General features: G+C 43.6%; 1 protein-coding gene across 1 annotated transcript in view; it reads left to right on the plus strand.

Annotated features, from left to right (window-relative positions):
* LOC146021013 (dynein axonemal heavy chain 11-like) overlaps positions 1-16,676 on the plus strand; it is a 248,607-nt gene that overhangs the window by 11,265 nt on the left and 220,666 nt on the right. The window contains exons 5-7 of the mRNA XM_083154785.1: positions 3,919-4,080; positions 7,880-8,073; positions 11,962-12,124. Coding sequence (XP_083010911.1) covers positions 3,919-4,080; positions 7,880-8,073; positions 11,962-12,124 — 519 coding nt within the window. The remainder of the gene's footprint in view (positions 1-3,918; positions 4,081-7,879; positions 8,074-11,961; positions 12,125-16,676) is intronic.

A 16,676-nucleotide genomic window follows, 5' to 3' on the forward strand; every position in this document is an offset into this window, starting at 1 on the left:
TATATATATAATATAGCAGGAAACAACTTTTGGATCCAACAGGCGGGTGCTCAATCACATAAGGAAATGTAATCTGAGGTGCTTTATAAATTGGCACACCAACAAAAGTTTAAGTCCAAGAAAAGTTTATATGAAAAAAGTCATATAAAGACAAGAAGGCTCTTTCAAAAATTATTCAAAATCCATACAGTGGGAGCGCCAAAATCAGCCATAATGTATCATACTTAACAAGAAATGAAAGCAGCATCCACCGAAAGCCCGCCATGCTCAACAGCTGTTTCGGTCAGTTGCCATCGTCAGGCGCATAGTAAACTGTCAGCTTGAACTGGTTTAAATAACAGCCTAGACAGAGCTTAAATTGGATAAATGCATTCACCTGTGTGTGAACAGAGATGGCAAGAAAATTAATAGTAAAAGCTGCTGTGACAGCATGGAGACTGGGCTGCCGGACGTGACATCACCCGGAAATCCGTCACCGAGTGCGTCACTAAGGCAACCCATGGTAGCGTGGTCTGGAAAAAAAGGAGGAGCGGCATCCGGACTAGTTGGGCGCCCCCCTCCCCTTGACAACGCGAGACAACATAAGATACAGCACCATAGAACGGCACTAAGCCGCACATACAGTAGCGCTGACCGCTCAGACAAATGTATGTCTACTGTCTCCTAACTCACAGTAATAAAGGGACACCTCTACACTGAATATATATCATTATTGAGAATAAGGGGGAAATTTACTAAAGGAAATTTGTAAAAAATAGGTGTATTTGTATCCAGAAATACACTTATTTTTGACATTTACTATCCCGAAAATACGGCAATTTGTATTGATAGCACATCAATACGAATACGAATTGCCGTATTTTCGGGATAGTAAATGTCAAAAATAAGTGTATTTCTGGATACAAATACACCTATTTTTTTACAAATTTCCTTTAGTGAATTTCCCCCTAAATGTCACACAGAGGGTGAATCCAAATAGCGATCATGGCTCCAATCTCATCCAGTTTAACAACATCTTATGTATATCATGGTCTCACAATGTACATACAAATACACCATAACAAAAGTGCAAAAGAATATCAAAATAATGAAAAAATTATTTTAGAAAAAAGCAAAACACACAACAATATGTCATGTTATAAGAAGCAGTTAAATGAATGTTCTTCATTGAGTCCACAAGGTGAAATAGAGCCAAGTTGGTTGATCCAATAACATTCCCTCTGAAGTATCAGTTACCACGGTCACCACCCCTCCGTAAGGGTGGAATACGATCAATTGGTTGAAATGGAAAATCCTTTAGTGAATGCTTATGCATAACATACAGTAATGTTTGGCCACTTGTGGAGTATTGGAATCCATAAGAGAAAAGGCCTTATTAATAGAGGAGCGATGAAGTGCAATCCTTTCTTTGAGGGTCCTTATTGTCTTTCCAATATACCCTTTCTGACACGGACAAATTATTGCATAGATAACAAATCGAATATCACAATCCAGATGAAATTTGATATCATAATTGTATCCAGTTTTGGTATCTGTAAAAAAAGGATTGGTGATAGCAAACCGACAGTTTACACATTTGGAGCACTTGAAACTCCCTTTCTTAGGTGTAAGCCAAGTACACTTTCTAACTGGTACAAGACCTGATTTAGCAATAATGGGGCAGATGTATTAAGCTTTACAAAGAGATAAATGCAAGGGTGATAAGGAGAGATAAACATCCAGCCAATCACCTGCCAACTGCCATGTTACAGGCTGTGTTTGAAAAAAGTCAGTAAGGAGCTGATTGGCCGGACGTTTATCTCTCCTTATCACCCTTGCATTTATCTCTTGTTAAGGCTTAATACATCTGCCCCAATGTCCCTTATACTTTTGCTCTTTTTGTAACTAAAAATAAAGGCGTAACCAGACTTAAATTGCCAATGGTGGCGTCAGCTTGTAGGATATGCCAATGCTTCAATATGGTTTCACATATCTCTTTGAGGCAATAGAATAGGTGGAGACAAAGGTTATTCTATTTGCAATGCTCTTTTTAGAGGCAGATTGTAACAACTGATCTTGTGTCATATCAACACATTATTTAATAGTCTCATCCATTTCATGTTCAGGGTAACCTCTATCAACAAATTTCCTACCCATTTCTTGCAAAGAGTCCTGTTGTTGTAACAGGTCAGATGTCACTTGTACAACCCTCATTAATTGAGACAGGGGTAGCCCTATTTTTAAAGGTTGTGGATGGAAACCATCCGCAAATAGTAGAGTGTTTTTATCTGTAGGTTTCCTATATACAGTTGTGTGGTAATTATGCCATTATCAATCTGAATGTTGACATCCAAAAAGCATAATGTAGATTCACTATAGGCTGAGGTAAATCGAATAGAAGTAGCTAATGAGTTAAGATGGTCAATGAAGTTGGTCAGGAGCTTAGTTCCGCCAGTCCAAATAAGAAATAAATCCTCTATATAACGAACATGAAAATGTGTATGGAATGAAAATAAATAATTTGCCATAATATACTGTAATTCATATAAATGCATGTATAAATTTGCATAAGCTGGGGCCATATTAGTGCCCATAGTGGTCCCTTGTAACTGTAAATAAAAAGTGTTTTCAAATTAAAAAAAAAATGTTTTTGTCAAAACAACTTCCATAAGCAATAATAAAAAAATTATATTAGGACCCTTGTAATGTGGACTGTTGGTAACCAAGCTCCTGACCGCATACAGACCATCTACATGTTTATGTTTGTATATAAACTTGAAACATCAAATGACACAAGTAGAGAGGAGGAGGAGGGCAGTGGTCCTAATGCTTTTAATTTATTAATGAAATCAGTAGTGTCTTTTAAATAATACGGGGTACTCTGTACTGTCGATTGTAACCAAACATCTATAAGTTGAGATAAAGGCTAACAGACTCTGTCAGCCTTTATCTCAATTTATATATTAAAAGAGCAATAGTATCAGGGACATTATTGCTAAATCAGATATTGTACAAGTTAGAAAGAGTACTTGGCTCACACCTAAGAAAGGGAGTTTTAAGTGCTCCAAATGTGTAAACTGTCGGTTTGCTATTTGCTATTTTTCCTGCACACATAATCTACGAATAGTCTTTAAAATTTCACTGTTGTAATCATTTTTAATTATAAGCTAATAAAAGGTACATTTTAACAATTAATGTCTAGAGTGTGCCACAAACAGACTCTTTCTTTCTCTCTTCTCCTATCTCCAGTCTACTAGTCTGAGGTTGCACCCCCTGTGAAATAAAATCTAAACAATTTTGGAAGAATTTAATAACAAGGGGATTTTTTGGAAACAATGGGGGAAATTTACTAAAGAAAATTGTAAAAAAATAGGTGTATTTGTATCCAGAAATACACTTATTTTTGACATTTACTATCCCGAAAATACTGCAATTCGTATTCGTATTGATGTGCTACCAATACGAATATGAATTGCCGTATTTTCGTGATAGTAAATGTAAAAAATAAGTGTATTTCTGGATACAAATACACCTATTTTTTACAAATTTCCTTTAGTAAATTTCCCCCAATATAACAAATTAGTCCTTGTGCGGTTTTTCTCTTTGTGATACTCATAGCAGCTACAAAAGGTCGACAGGGTGAAAATGTAGACACACTTTTTTTTTTTTAGGAAACATACTGTTTATTCCATGTTATGCAACCGCCCTCAGTACAAATGAGGACTCATTATATGCTATTGAACTGTCAATCTTTTATACCTGTTGATCTTAAACCGGTAAACCTTTCATCTGTTGACCTTTAATCTGTCTACCAAATGGTGCCGACCTATGACTGCCAATGCACTGTTGCTCTATCATTCCTGATACCCCTAGATATGCTTGTTCTTCTTCTAGTCCCCGGCATTTCTATAACTGTGCTTTCTATGTTGTGCTTTCCAGGGAATACTTTTTGCATCTCCGGAGTGTGTCCGCTTCTCTAGCGACTTAGTCCACTTGTGGTTACATGAATCGTGCCGAGTGTACTCGGATAAGCTCATGGAAGAGAAGGATATAGAACACTTTAAGAAGGTGGTCATCGATACAGCAAAGAGATTTTTTGAGGTAGAACATCTGATTGACCTCATTAGGTTCTGCAGGAAGAGTTGTACACTATGCCAATGTTTTCGCTATTGAGTGATTATAGGCAGGCAGCGATTGCGCTGCACATGTGTGGGTGGAATAACTAGTACCTTATATTCAGTATTAACTATAGTATTATAGTGTGGGTGGGATGGCTAGTACGTTATATTCAGTATTATCTATAGTATTATAGTGTGAGTGGGATAACTAGTACATTATATTCAGTATTATCTATAGTCAGAGGCGTAACTATCACCTTCGGGGCCCCATAGCAAAATGTTGAAAAGGGCCCCCTCACCCCAGTCAAAGAGGGTGTTGGGGAAAAAAAGAGGGGAGACAGAGGGTGGTTAGGGAGAGAGAGAAGTGACAGAGAAAAAGGGTGCCAGAGAGGTGGGAGTTGGAGAAAGGAGGGGTGTGAGCAAGAGTTGGAGAGAATGTCAGGGAGGGAGAGAAAAAAGGGAAGCAATAGTGTGAGGGTTTTTCAAGAAGAAACGGGGAGAGAGAAAGCACCTCCCCACACTCTGAAGCATAAGTGCTGCGGTATACCTCCAGCAGGGTCCCCCTTGTCGGCACTGGGCTTCAGCTGCTGCAGACTGTGCCAGCTCTGAGGGCAGTATTCAATGTGATTATTCTCCGTGCATGGCTAGCGTTTTTTTTCGCTCGCCATGCACTCGCCGTGTTTTTGCGGAGACTCTCCATGTTTGGAGATTCTCCGTCACGGCACTGTATACACTATTCAATGTGACTGATACTCGCCGCCCCTCGCGGTATCAGCCAATCCGGCGTATGAGGTGACGCCGCAGGGAGCCTGAGGACGGTGGCAGGCAGGGAGATGGAAGTCTCCCTGCCTGCCCCAGATCGTATGTGGGGGGGAGGTGGGTTCCCCGGGAGCCAGGCAGCACAGGCTGCCCGCCGAGAGAGCCAACAGGCGGCCGGGTATTCACTGCACCCGATCGTGCATATGTAATGATCGGGTGCAGTAAATATATGAATATCTAATGAGCGGCTCGGCTCCCGGCCCCCTGCTGGCTGCTCTGTGTAAAAAAAAAAATATATATATATATATATATATTTTTTTTTTTTAATTAAATATATATTCACGTGCACATGAATAAAAATAGCATGCCCTTTCACAGATTAAAATTCCTGATTTTTTTACACCAAAATTAAAACAAAAAACCTTTTATTGTAAAAGTTCACATTCCACTTCTCCATGAAAAGATGGAGAATTGCTACACGGAGAGACACAGCGAAAATCACTTAGAAAGAAGGCGAGAAGTGCACGTTGAATTGGGTTGCTCGCTTTTTGAGAGCAAAAGTCTCCGTCCAACGCGAGAAAAGCACAAACTCGCCATAAAAGACGGAGAATTTTTCTAATTGAATACTGCCCTTAGTCTGCCAATCATCCTCTCTCTTCAGCATCTGCAGGCAGCTCCCATACTTCCGAACAGGGCGGGTTCTGCGTGATTCACGCCGGGGCTCGTCACTATATAGTGACGTCCAGCCCTGCCGCAATAGAGAGGGGTGGGGGACAGGGAGGAAGGCTGGAACAGCCGGACGGTGCACGAGCCCCGGCAGCGATAGAGAGGGGAGGGGGACCGGGAGGAACAACCGGACGGTGCAGACAGCATCAAAAGTGCTGCGTGATTCACGCTGGGGCTGGTCACTAGATAGTGACGTTGAGCCCCGGCAGCGATAGAGATGGGAGGGGGATAGGGAGGGAGAAGCCATGTACACTGCCAATGACAGGGAAGGGAAGAGGGTACAGGAAAGAGCCTCCGACACTGCCTATGCACGCAGCATTACTTAAATACAATAAAAAGGTGCAGTGGATTGCATGCAGGGCCACGGCCCCCCCCCCCCCCAAGGCCCGGGCCCCATAGCAGTTGCATCCCCTGCACCCTCCATAGTTACTCCACTGTCTATAGTATTATAGTGTGAGTGGGATAACTAGTACCTTATATTCAGTACTAGGTGATTTATCGTGCCCTACGGTGATAGGGGTGTGTGGCCATAAGGGGGACTAAAGAGGAGGGTGGGAGACACAGTGCAGCTTCTACCAGTGGGTGAGGGTCCAGCATGGCAGTACAGGAGTACAGGACGGTGGCCCTGAGTCCGTGTCTAATCCTACTGGGTGGGAGTTAGGGTGCATGAGAGCAGGAGGCTGGGCTATGAGGCATGATAGGGGTATGTGGGCAACACAGCGTCAGCGACTCCCCAGTGGTGGAAGTTATGGTTCAGGAGAGCAGGAAGCTGGGTAGTGATAGGGGTGTGTGGGCATACGTGGGACTAAAGAGGGGAACAGGGGTGCCGTGAATTGTGGGAGGGGCGCGGGGGGTGCCGTGAATCGAGGGAGGGGACAGAATTGCGGGTGGGGGGGTCACAGGGTGGGGTGGTGCCGCGAATCACGGGAGGGGGTGGTCGCAGGCGGGGTGCCGTGAATCGCGGGAGGGGTCGCGGGGGGGGGGTGCCGTGAATCGGCACAAGAAAAAATCAACACATGTAAATGTTGACATAAGTGTGGCATTTCATTGGTGACCGTGTCGACACATGAGAATGAATATGAGAACATTCAAAAAATGAAAAATAAATCTCAAAATGTCAACCTTTTTCATTGTCGACCATAGCCATGGGGAGGGGGGGTGGGTTTGCCGCGAATCGCGGGGGGGGGTGTGCCGCGAATCTTGCGGGGGGGTTTTGCCGCGAATCGCGGGGAGGGGGGTTTGTCGCGAACCGCGGGAGGGGGGGGGCGGGGGTGTGTGCCGCGAATCGCAGGAGGGGGGGTCGCGGGGGGGTGTGTTTTGCCGCGAATCGCGGGAGGGGGGGTTGCGGGGGGTGCCGCGAATCGCGGGAGGGGGGTCACAGGGGGAGGGCGCGAATCGTGGGTGGGGGTGGGGCGGCGGGGGGCGCTCACCTGGTGCAGTGTCTTTGCTGGGCAACATGGAGAGGCAGAGGGTGTCTGGCACTGTGGGCTCACTGGGCTGGTTCTCTGTCATGTGAGTCAGTCACATACCTCCCAACATGACCCTCTCCAGGAGGGACACATTGCTCTGTTTCTGGACTTCCCTCATAATGTAGGATTGCCATCACCTGTTTCACACATTAATTGATTAGAAAGGTGCTTCAACACCGGTGCTGGCAATCATTAATTAAGGGAGAAGTCCAGAAACAGAGCATTGTGTCCCTCCTGTTATACACACACTCACACACTTTGAGTGACAGATGTAGCCAAATATATAAGAGATTAGCTATAGTAATATAGTATGGGTGGGATAACTAGTACCTTATATTCAGTATTAGCTGTAGTATTATTGTGTGGGTGCGATGACTAGTACCTTACAGTATATTCAGTATTAACTGTAGTATTATAGTGTGGGTTGGATAACTATACCTTATATTCAGTATAGCCTATAGTATTACAGTGTGGGTGGGATGACTAGTACATTACAGTATAATCAGTATTAGCTGTAGTATTATAGTGTGGGTTGGATAACTATACCTTATATTCAGTATCGCCTATAGTATTATAGTGTGGGTGGGATAACTAGTACCTTATATTCAGCACTAACTATAGCATTATAGTGTGGGTATCACCTTATAATCAGTATTTAGTATCATTTTGCTTTTCTGTACCATATTTTGTACCATATTCTTTTTAAATAAAACAATGTGGAATGGAATAGCCAATTGTAATGCCTGAATATGAAAAATTAATCCAAATGTTATTTCTAGTATATAAGTATCTAATAAGTGCATTTCTGTCCTGTTATCTCTCTTGCAGGGTGTAGATGAGCACATATTAATCAATAAGCCTTTAATCTATTGCCACTATGCCCATGGGGTTGGAGAGCCGCGCTACTTCCCGGTATCTGACTGGGAAAAGCTGACGAGAATCCTATCAGATGCTCTAGAACACTACAATGAGATTCACGCTGCGATGAATCTGGTTCTGTTTGAGGAAGCTATTCAGCACATGTGAGTTATATGGAATGGCAAACTATTATGGATATTGGTAAAGCTATGCATGTAACAGTTTTATGTGCATTATCCCTGTCTCATCCAGAGTTGTCCAAGTATTTACATTTAGGGTTACACAAAGAAGCATATAGAAGAATATACTAGCTGGTTAGATGCAGTCCAATTTTTTTTATTTGCAATTCAAACAGTCTGGTTAAATGTTAAAATTAATTGTAATTTTTTTTATTTTTTTTATTAAAAAATGGCCTACATTGAATGTTGAACAATGTTAATATTCTTATTTTAAAGTGGCTCACCATTGGATGTTTGGCCAAGTTTGGGACTAAATGTAAGGTGCAGCTTGTTTTTTCATAGTTTTCCCTGGCGATTCCTCCTGAATTACTACAGCAGTGTGTGCATGCATGCAAAACCCCAAGAGGATGAACAGGGGCATAACCAGAACTTTGTGGGCCCCATAGTAATATATTTATTATTATTATTTATTAACAGTCTCTTATATAGCGCATACATATTCCGCAGCGCTTTACAGAGTATAGTTATTAGCAAAAACACATAACAAATTACAGCACAAGACCGTTTAGAACAAGTACATGGTTAATACGGATAGTTGCACCAGGGGACAGGACACTGAAGCAATTATCAGGGTGGCAGAGGTTTATATATTCTAAGAAAGGCACATAAGGAGAGAGGGCCCTGCTTGTGAGAGCTTACATTCTAAAGGGGAGGGTTAGACAGACTGGGGTGACACAGAAGGCGAAGAAGTGAGCTTAAACAGGTTAGGTTGAGAGATTGTCAGGTTTTATGCAGGAGGGTGGGAAGAGGCCTGTGTCCCGGTGATTCTCGAGACCCCTCTTCTCAGCAGTTAATTGATTAAACCCCATAAGTTTGTTTATCTGAGCTATAGAAGTTCCCTAGTTCACATGATGTCACATTATGCCACACAGTATCAGCAATTCAAAGTGTCCCCAGGTCATATTATTCCATATTCATACTGTGCTACATTAGAGTGCCCTCCAGTTCAAATTATGCCATGTTACAGTGCCTCCGTTTTTTTCTTTGACTGACTGTCCCATGGGCCAATCAGATCATGGGGATGTGGCTTCACTGGTGTCAGGGGCGGAACTATGCTCTGTGTCCCTGCAACTTCGTGAGAATAAAAAAAAAATTTAGTTTATGCTGTGCCATTGATGGAGGAAAACTATTTGGTTCTCCCACATCAATGGCAAAACTATTCTACATCGACCATAAACCATCAATGATTATGATTCATCGATGGTCGATGGCTATCCCTCCCCCAGCCTAGTAGCATAGCAGTGATGCCATGAAAGGCCAACCTTCTCCCCCAAAAAATGCAACCTCGATGTTTGGTAACTATTGTAGAACAATTCAGTTTATTTATTAATTTTGATCACACACTGGTGTCATAACTGTATCAAAGTTTATTGGTTCACTCCTTCTGGAAAATTCCTTCTTAGATGGACAAAACCATGTGCACTGCAGGGGGGCAGATGTAAAATGTGCAGAGAATTAGATTTGGGTGAGTTATTTTGTTTCTGTGCAGGAAAAATACTGACTGCTTTATTTTTACACTGCAATATAGACATACTTACCTACATTTAAACTCTCCTCTCTGGGAGAAGCCCGGAGAGGAGACTGGCAGCATCACTTCTGGGGGCGGGGTCTAAATAAGACATCATCAAGCCCCGCCCCCAGCACTGGAAATCCCCTCGATTTGCAGGACCTCAAGGAGGGACGGGGCTAAATGATACTATTTGCATATTTATCCCCGCCCCCTCCTTGCAAAAAATAAAATAAAAAATCTTGCGAATCGCAGTAATTGAAGGAGGCGACCGGCAGCTGCACGGGAGAAGCTGGGGGGTGAGGCAGAATCCGAGAGGATTGCCCACCTTTCCGCGGGGCCGGGAGGGTGACACAATTTATGGTAGGCAACCCTGAATATAGAACCAGAATAACCCCCCAAGTGAGAGTACAGCATAATATCTAAATAGATAAATGTAACTGTCCCTATAAGTCAGGTGACCTAAACATATTGTGTTCTGTATGCATGCAGCAAATAGGTAAGTGATACGACTCTATAATTGTGTTACAGCTCAAGCACAGATAATTGATTATGAACGCCCTGGTTACAATCCGCTATTTATGACTAAAGTCACTAAACCGACATAAGAACCATGAGAAAATAGATTTGTTGTTGAATTAGGATCATTTGTGTGACAATATTAGTTCCGTACAGCTTTGTGCAGTAAGCCTTTCATGGTTTGTACAGTTCCCAGCGTCTGCCTGTAATCTATGGTGACAAAATGTTAAGCAAAACGCCGAATGAAACCTGTGTGAAAAGCAACAGGGCAAACAGAAATGCATTGAACAAAATAAGGGACAATTGCCTTACAGTGTTTAACCTCATCGTCGTGCCGTGTTGTTCTTGTAGCAGAGAAAAAAGGCTGTGAAACCTAAGAGCTTGTACCGTTCATGTTCTAACCAGTCCCAAAACATACAAATGTGTCAGACTGACGGACGGTTCAATAATACCGCTTTCACACTGCCAAAACGTTTCAAAATCCGGTATTTTTAAACGGTATTTAAAATGGGTCTGAGCCTTCACATTGCAGTAGATCACCATTTTAAATACCGTTTAAGTACCATTCACATCAGTCAACCTGTTTAATCACCTGAACATGTTTCAAGGCAGAATGCAGGGACAGCCTATCACAGGTCTGTAATCTGTTGTTTTTACTAAGAACCGTTTCAGAGCCATTCTCACTGCAAAAAACACGGCTCTGAAACGTGTAGGACTCTGCTTTTTAAACGTTTTGAAATACCGGTTATCTTTAACCGGTAAATCAACTATGGCGCTTTCCCACTGCAGCCGTAAACGTTTTGAAATGGGAAAAAAATGGCAATATACCGTTTAACAAGTGCGGTGTGAAAGGGGTAATAGTTTGCACTGTCTGCATGGAATGGATAAGAGTCAGTGGACCAGTTTTCACCTTTGCATTACAGTATAAACTGTTATGGTTGCGCTTAAAAAGCATAGAAGGGGGGGAAATGGACCAAATTTCAGAACAAAATCAGCCGCCTCTTTAATACATCTCAACTCTACACAGTAAGGGTTGGGTGGAATCCAATATTTCAGGTGCGGTATATTTTGTTGGTGTTCCCAACAACAATATTCATTATCTATAAATGATTATGCTGACGTGGTTGTAATGTCAACCATGAACATGTCAACATGTTCAGAATATCGTCCGGAACCATGTTGACATTCATCAAGCAAGTTGAGTAGTTACAATCAAGTCAGTGTTACATGTCGACACTGATGCAATGTCGACTGTTGAAATATCGACACTTTGCACTTGGTCTCATTTTCTATCTATCCCTAACACCAACAATAGTGTAAATGTGAACATTATGACAATGTTGACATTTTACAGTTGTTAACATTAATTATGCATTTTAACTACATCATCATCATCAACCACATCGTCAGTGTTGACCTGCTGTTGACATTGGAAATGTCAACATTATTACAGGAGGCGTTTTGACTTTTTGACGTATGGTGGCAATGTGGGGTTGGGGTTTGGAAAGGGGGGCGGGGTGGCAGTAGGTTGAAGTTATTTCTTGGTTGCTGAGTAGTCTTACATAGCCCTGTCTGTTAGTAAATTTGTGTTTTGGCTCCTGAAAAACAGTATTGATTCGGGTTGATTGTCTTCGATTTAAAATCGATTTAAAAAAATGTACCTTTAGTAAATAAACCTCCAGTGTGTAACTGTAATACATAGGACATCGGAAAGTGAATCTGACTCTTGTTTAATTATGTTTAATCATTTGAAAGGCTCCTCTCTGTCTCCTTTCTCATTTTTCCAGCTGCCGCATTAGTAGAATCCTGGAGTTCCCGTATGGAAATGCGCTGCTGATTGGAGTTGGAGGTAGCGGCAAACAAAGCTTATGTCGTCTGGCAGCTTTTCTCAGTTCACTTGAAGTTTTCCAAATAACTCTCCGTAAAGGGTACAGCATTAACGATTTCCGGGTAAGATGTGTTATTTCTAGAAGAGGTTTCATGCGTATTATGGGGCTGATTCGCATGCTGCTGTGATTGTGTTAGCGTGTTTTGCCGTAGTCGTGTCACCGACTGTACAGTAATGCTTGTGTGTCTGAATGTGCAAGGACTGGGGCACCCACTTTCAGTGCCTTCAGATGCTGGAATACTGATTGGTGCATCTCTAAACGCCATCATTGGGCACACCATTGAAACTTGTATTAGTAGAAATTCCATTTAAGTATGAACACCTAGGAGAGTGATTATGAATCTGTGTATGCACCAGCACTTTGCACTCCCATAACACGCCCAATGGTACACACTGAGCGATCCAACAACCAAAGGCCGATGTATCATGAGCCCGATGGCGGGTATGTACTCCCGATATGGATGTGAAAGACATATAGCACTGGCCCAGCAAACCAGATCTGGCGACAGATATATCGATGCATCTGGCTGTGTGTGTGTGTGGGCAGTCATACACTTGTTGCAGGGACCACCGTGTGACCACCCACTGACATCTCCAGTGGGTGGGCACTTTTAAATGCCTACCCAGTTAGGACATCAGCCACAACACATCGGGCTGATGATTGGTAAATGTATATGCACCATAGGTGCAGGGGCTGCTAAAGACTGTAGTGCCTTACTCCCAGTGTCAGCCCGCAGGGAGGAGCAAGGCTACAAAGGTGCTCTCCCTGCTCCGCTGCTGCATCTGTCAAACTATATGATAGGCAGCATCAGAGCAGAACCACAGCGCCAATCAGCCAGGCAGTGCTGCTGCTATAGACGGGGAAAGTTTTTTTTCCTGCTACAGCAGCCATTAAGTGGCTGAAGCCCCACCCCTACCACAGGCCTCGCCCCTCCTGAGGGTCACAACCCCTTCTTCTCCTGAGTCGAGCTAGAGAATAATAGCGCTGGATCTGTGTCAAGACTAGGCAGGCACTGCTGTGGATGGCAAAGAGAAAAAAAAGGGTGTATAGCAGCGCTTTAAATGGAATATTTAAAATACCATAAAAATGATAATTAGTAAAGGATTGGACTGATTGTACAATTAAAAGCAATAATACATTTTATTCATAAAGTGACCAAATTGTGCTGGTACGATAAAGAGTTTGGGGGGAGGGGTGGGGGAAGAAATTGGGATCACAATGCAAGGCTGTCCATTCCTATTATGCCTGGGACCATATAAAGTGCAGATGCAAAGACAGTTGGGTAGGGATTACCGTCCACCTGTAGACACGCTGGGGTGTAAGTTTCTCTCCCTGGGACTCAAGGCCCAAGTTGGTATTAGGGCCGAGTCACCGTCCAGAGTTGGGGAAACACCCGGAGTTGGCACTCCCAAAGATGGTGCTGGGGTCCTTAGAGATGGACATTATAACATCTCTAAGGACCCCAGCACCATCTTTGGGAGTGCCAACTCCGGGTGTCTCCCCAACTCTGGACGGTGACTCGTCCCTAATACCAACTTGGGCCTTGAGTCCCAGGGAGAGAAACTTACACCCCAGCGTGTCTACAGGTGGACGGTAATCCCTACCCAACTGTCTTTGCATCTGCACTTTATATGGTCCCAGGCATAATAGGAATGGACAGCCTTGCATTGTGATCCCAATTTCTCACCCCCCCTCCCCCCCAAACTCTTTATCGTACCAGCACAATTTGGTCACTTTATGAATAAAATGTATTATTGCTTTTAATTGTACAATCAGTCCAATCCTTTACTAATTATAATTTTTATGGTATTTTAAATATTCCATTTAAAGCGCTGCTATACCCCCTTTTTTTTTCTCTTTGCCTAGTTCGGGCCTAACTAACCCGATTTAAACCAGCAGCTGCTAGTGACTCAACCCAGGTCACAGCGCCACCTCTACCACCTTCCTACCCTGTGGAGGAATACCTTCTCTTTGACTGCTGTGGATGGCGCAGCAAGAATGTACAATACTGGGGGTCCCAGGAAACATCCTGTACCATTGGGAAATTGCTGGGGGGGGGAGGTCTCATTGGAGAACTTGCTGCATAGGTCATTCTGACTTGGGAGGATAGGGATAGTACACTGGCTGGGGAGGATGGGGGTAGTACTGGGGCTGGGGAGGATGAGGATACTATTTTGGCTTAAAGGTTTGGAGAACTGAGTGTAAGAGGTGGAGAGAATGGGGAGTAATTTTCTCTGGTTTGGGTGAATGGGGGTAGTAGCTTAGAGCTGGAGAAGGTGGGTGATAGCTGAGGAGGATAGGTGTAGTAGTCTCTGGGTGAGTGCTGGGAAGAATAGGTTAGGTCAGGGGTTCCCAATCTTTTTTGAATCACGGCACCCTAGAGTATAAGAATTTTTTCACGGCACCCCATGGCCAAATTTTTTTGAATTAGATTGGGTTTATATGTGATTCTTAAGGTCAGTTATGTGGTAAAGGGCAGGATCTGCTTCCGTTTGCACACATTTTATGATTGCCAGCCACCAGCACTGGTTTTGCTTATAAATAATTAACCATTAATAATTTTAATTGCTCCTGGACCACCAACCCAGGGCACCCCTGCATGTGTCCCGAGGCACCCCAGGGAGCCACGGCGCACAGTTTGGGAACCACTGGGTTAGGTACTATGTATGTGGGTTATACTGTTGGTGGGCTGCATGGGAGGTAGTATTTTTGGGTGAGAGCTGGACCACACTATGTTAATACTCTCTCTGTGTGAGCTTCGTCATATGGGGTTAGTACTCTCTGGTGGGGTTAGTACTATGTCTATGTGGAGTGGAGGATGGAGTAAAGGGCCCCATACATCAGCAATTAATTGTGACAATCCTCAGATCTGGAGATGATTGCCACAATAAATTTTAGATGTGTGGGCTCCCCCTTTTGGCAATCCCAATCAAAAATTAATAGGGATCGCCAATCGATTGCTTAATCAGATTTCCAAACATGCTTAATAATCTGGTATTATCTGCAGATCTTTTTTATATGTGTGGGCATTCCCAATTCGTCTTCTTCATCTATTTACATTATGAACAGCTGAAATGACAATCGATTGGGCAAGTTCCAGATATGAAGATGCAATCTTTAGATGGAAAAATCTGCCGATCACTGAAATAAATCTGTAATGTGTGGGCAAAGTCAGATAGATTGTAGAATCCATTTATCTGGCCCAAAAATCCCTGGATCTGGAAATCCATTAATTGTGATTGCTGATGTATGGGGCCCATTAGAGATTAGTGAGGAGGATGGGGGTGTTCATACACTCTGGATGTAAGCTGGGGAGAATGGGGGTTCATACACTTTGGATGAGAGCCAGAGATGAAGGGGGTAGTACTCTCTGGAGGAGTTGCTTACTGTGTATGTGGCATGGATGTAGTGTTCTGACCCCATCACCTCAAAACCAAACCCCCCCCCCCCACACACACACACACACACAGACACACACACTCTCCCGATCACTCACGCAGAGCACAGGAGTACCCTTTTAAAGTCTTGCTCTTGGGCCCACAAAGGTCTACTTACACCCCTGGCAGAAGGATAGAAGTAAATAGGAACAAATAAGTATATCATTGTAATCTATGTTATTAAAGTAAATCTAGAATGGAAATCTACTGTCTTTAATAATACATTTAGTTGATGAATGCAGCGGTTAGGTCATATATTGAAGATAGTATATATCTAGTAGTACATGGGAGATATTAGACACCTTCACATTGGTTGCCGTGGTAATATAATAATGAGTGAGGAGCATCAAGGGTAGGGAGGCCAATCCCGGGGCATTTTTTCAATCCCGGGATTCGGGATTGAAAAATGCTCAATCCTGGGATCCCGGGAATCCCGGGATTGGCCTCCCTAATAAAAAAAAAATGACCCGCCCCCCCCAAATAGCAATATAAATGCCCTCTTATTCACCCCACCTGCCCGCCCGCCACTCTACCCCATCCCCCTGCCTCTGTCACTTACAGAGGTATGGTGACAGGCAGCAGCAGGAGCGATGTCCGTCCGTCCATCCATGCAGCGGCCGGGCGGGCGGCTGAGCGACAGTGCTTGTGCTGAAGTGCACTGACAGGCATGGCGGCGGACGGGCTTCGCAGCGTGGCGTGATGTCAGGGGTCACGCTGCGCAGCCTGGGCGCCGTCATGACACTGACAGCGGAGCGGACCAATCAGCCAACGGGGGTATGCAGCAGACAGCCGGGCAGCATCTGAGCCATTCTAAAGTGCTCAGCGCTGCCCGGCTTTGGAAAAAAAAGTACATTTAGCACTGGGATACTAATCCCGAAATCCCAGGATTGAAAGCTTCAATCCCGGGATTCAAATCCCGCCGATTTTAGGCCTAAATCTCGTGATCCCGCCGATCCCGATCCCGGGATTGGCCTCCCTAATCAAGGGTAAAGGGAGGAGCATGTGACAGAAAAGATTTGCATTAGCCTTTGGACTTGCTAAATAATGTTTTGTAGGCCTCCCCAGCAACAAACAGGTGACCACGCTTTTATTGTTATGATCTACTACAAAAACAATGCCATTTCCAACACTTCACCACAATTAAAATAGCACTGAGTCTTCTCCTGTGTAAATAAT

Source organism: Crinia signifera, chromosome 7 (genome assembly GCF_055691185.1).
Source record: "Crinia signifera chromosome 7, ASM5569118v1, whole genome shotgun sequence".
Classification (NCBI taxonomy): Eukaryota; Metazoa; Chordata; class Amphibia; order Anura; family Myobatrachidae; genus Crinia; species Crinia signifera.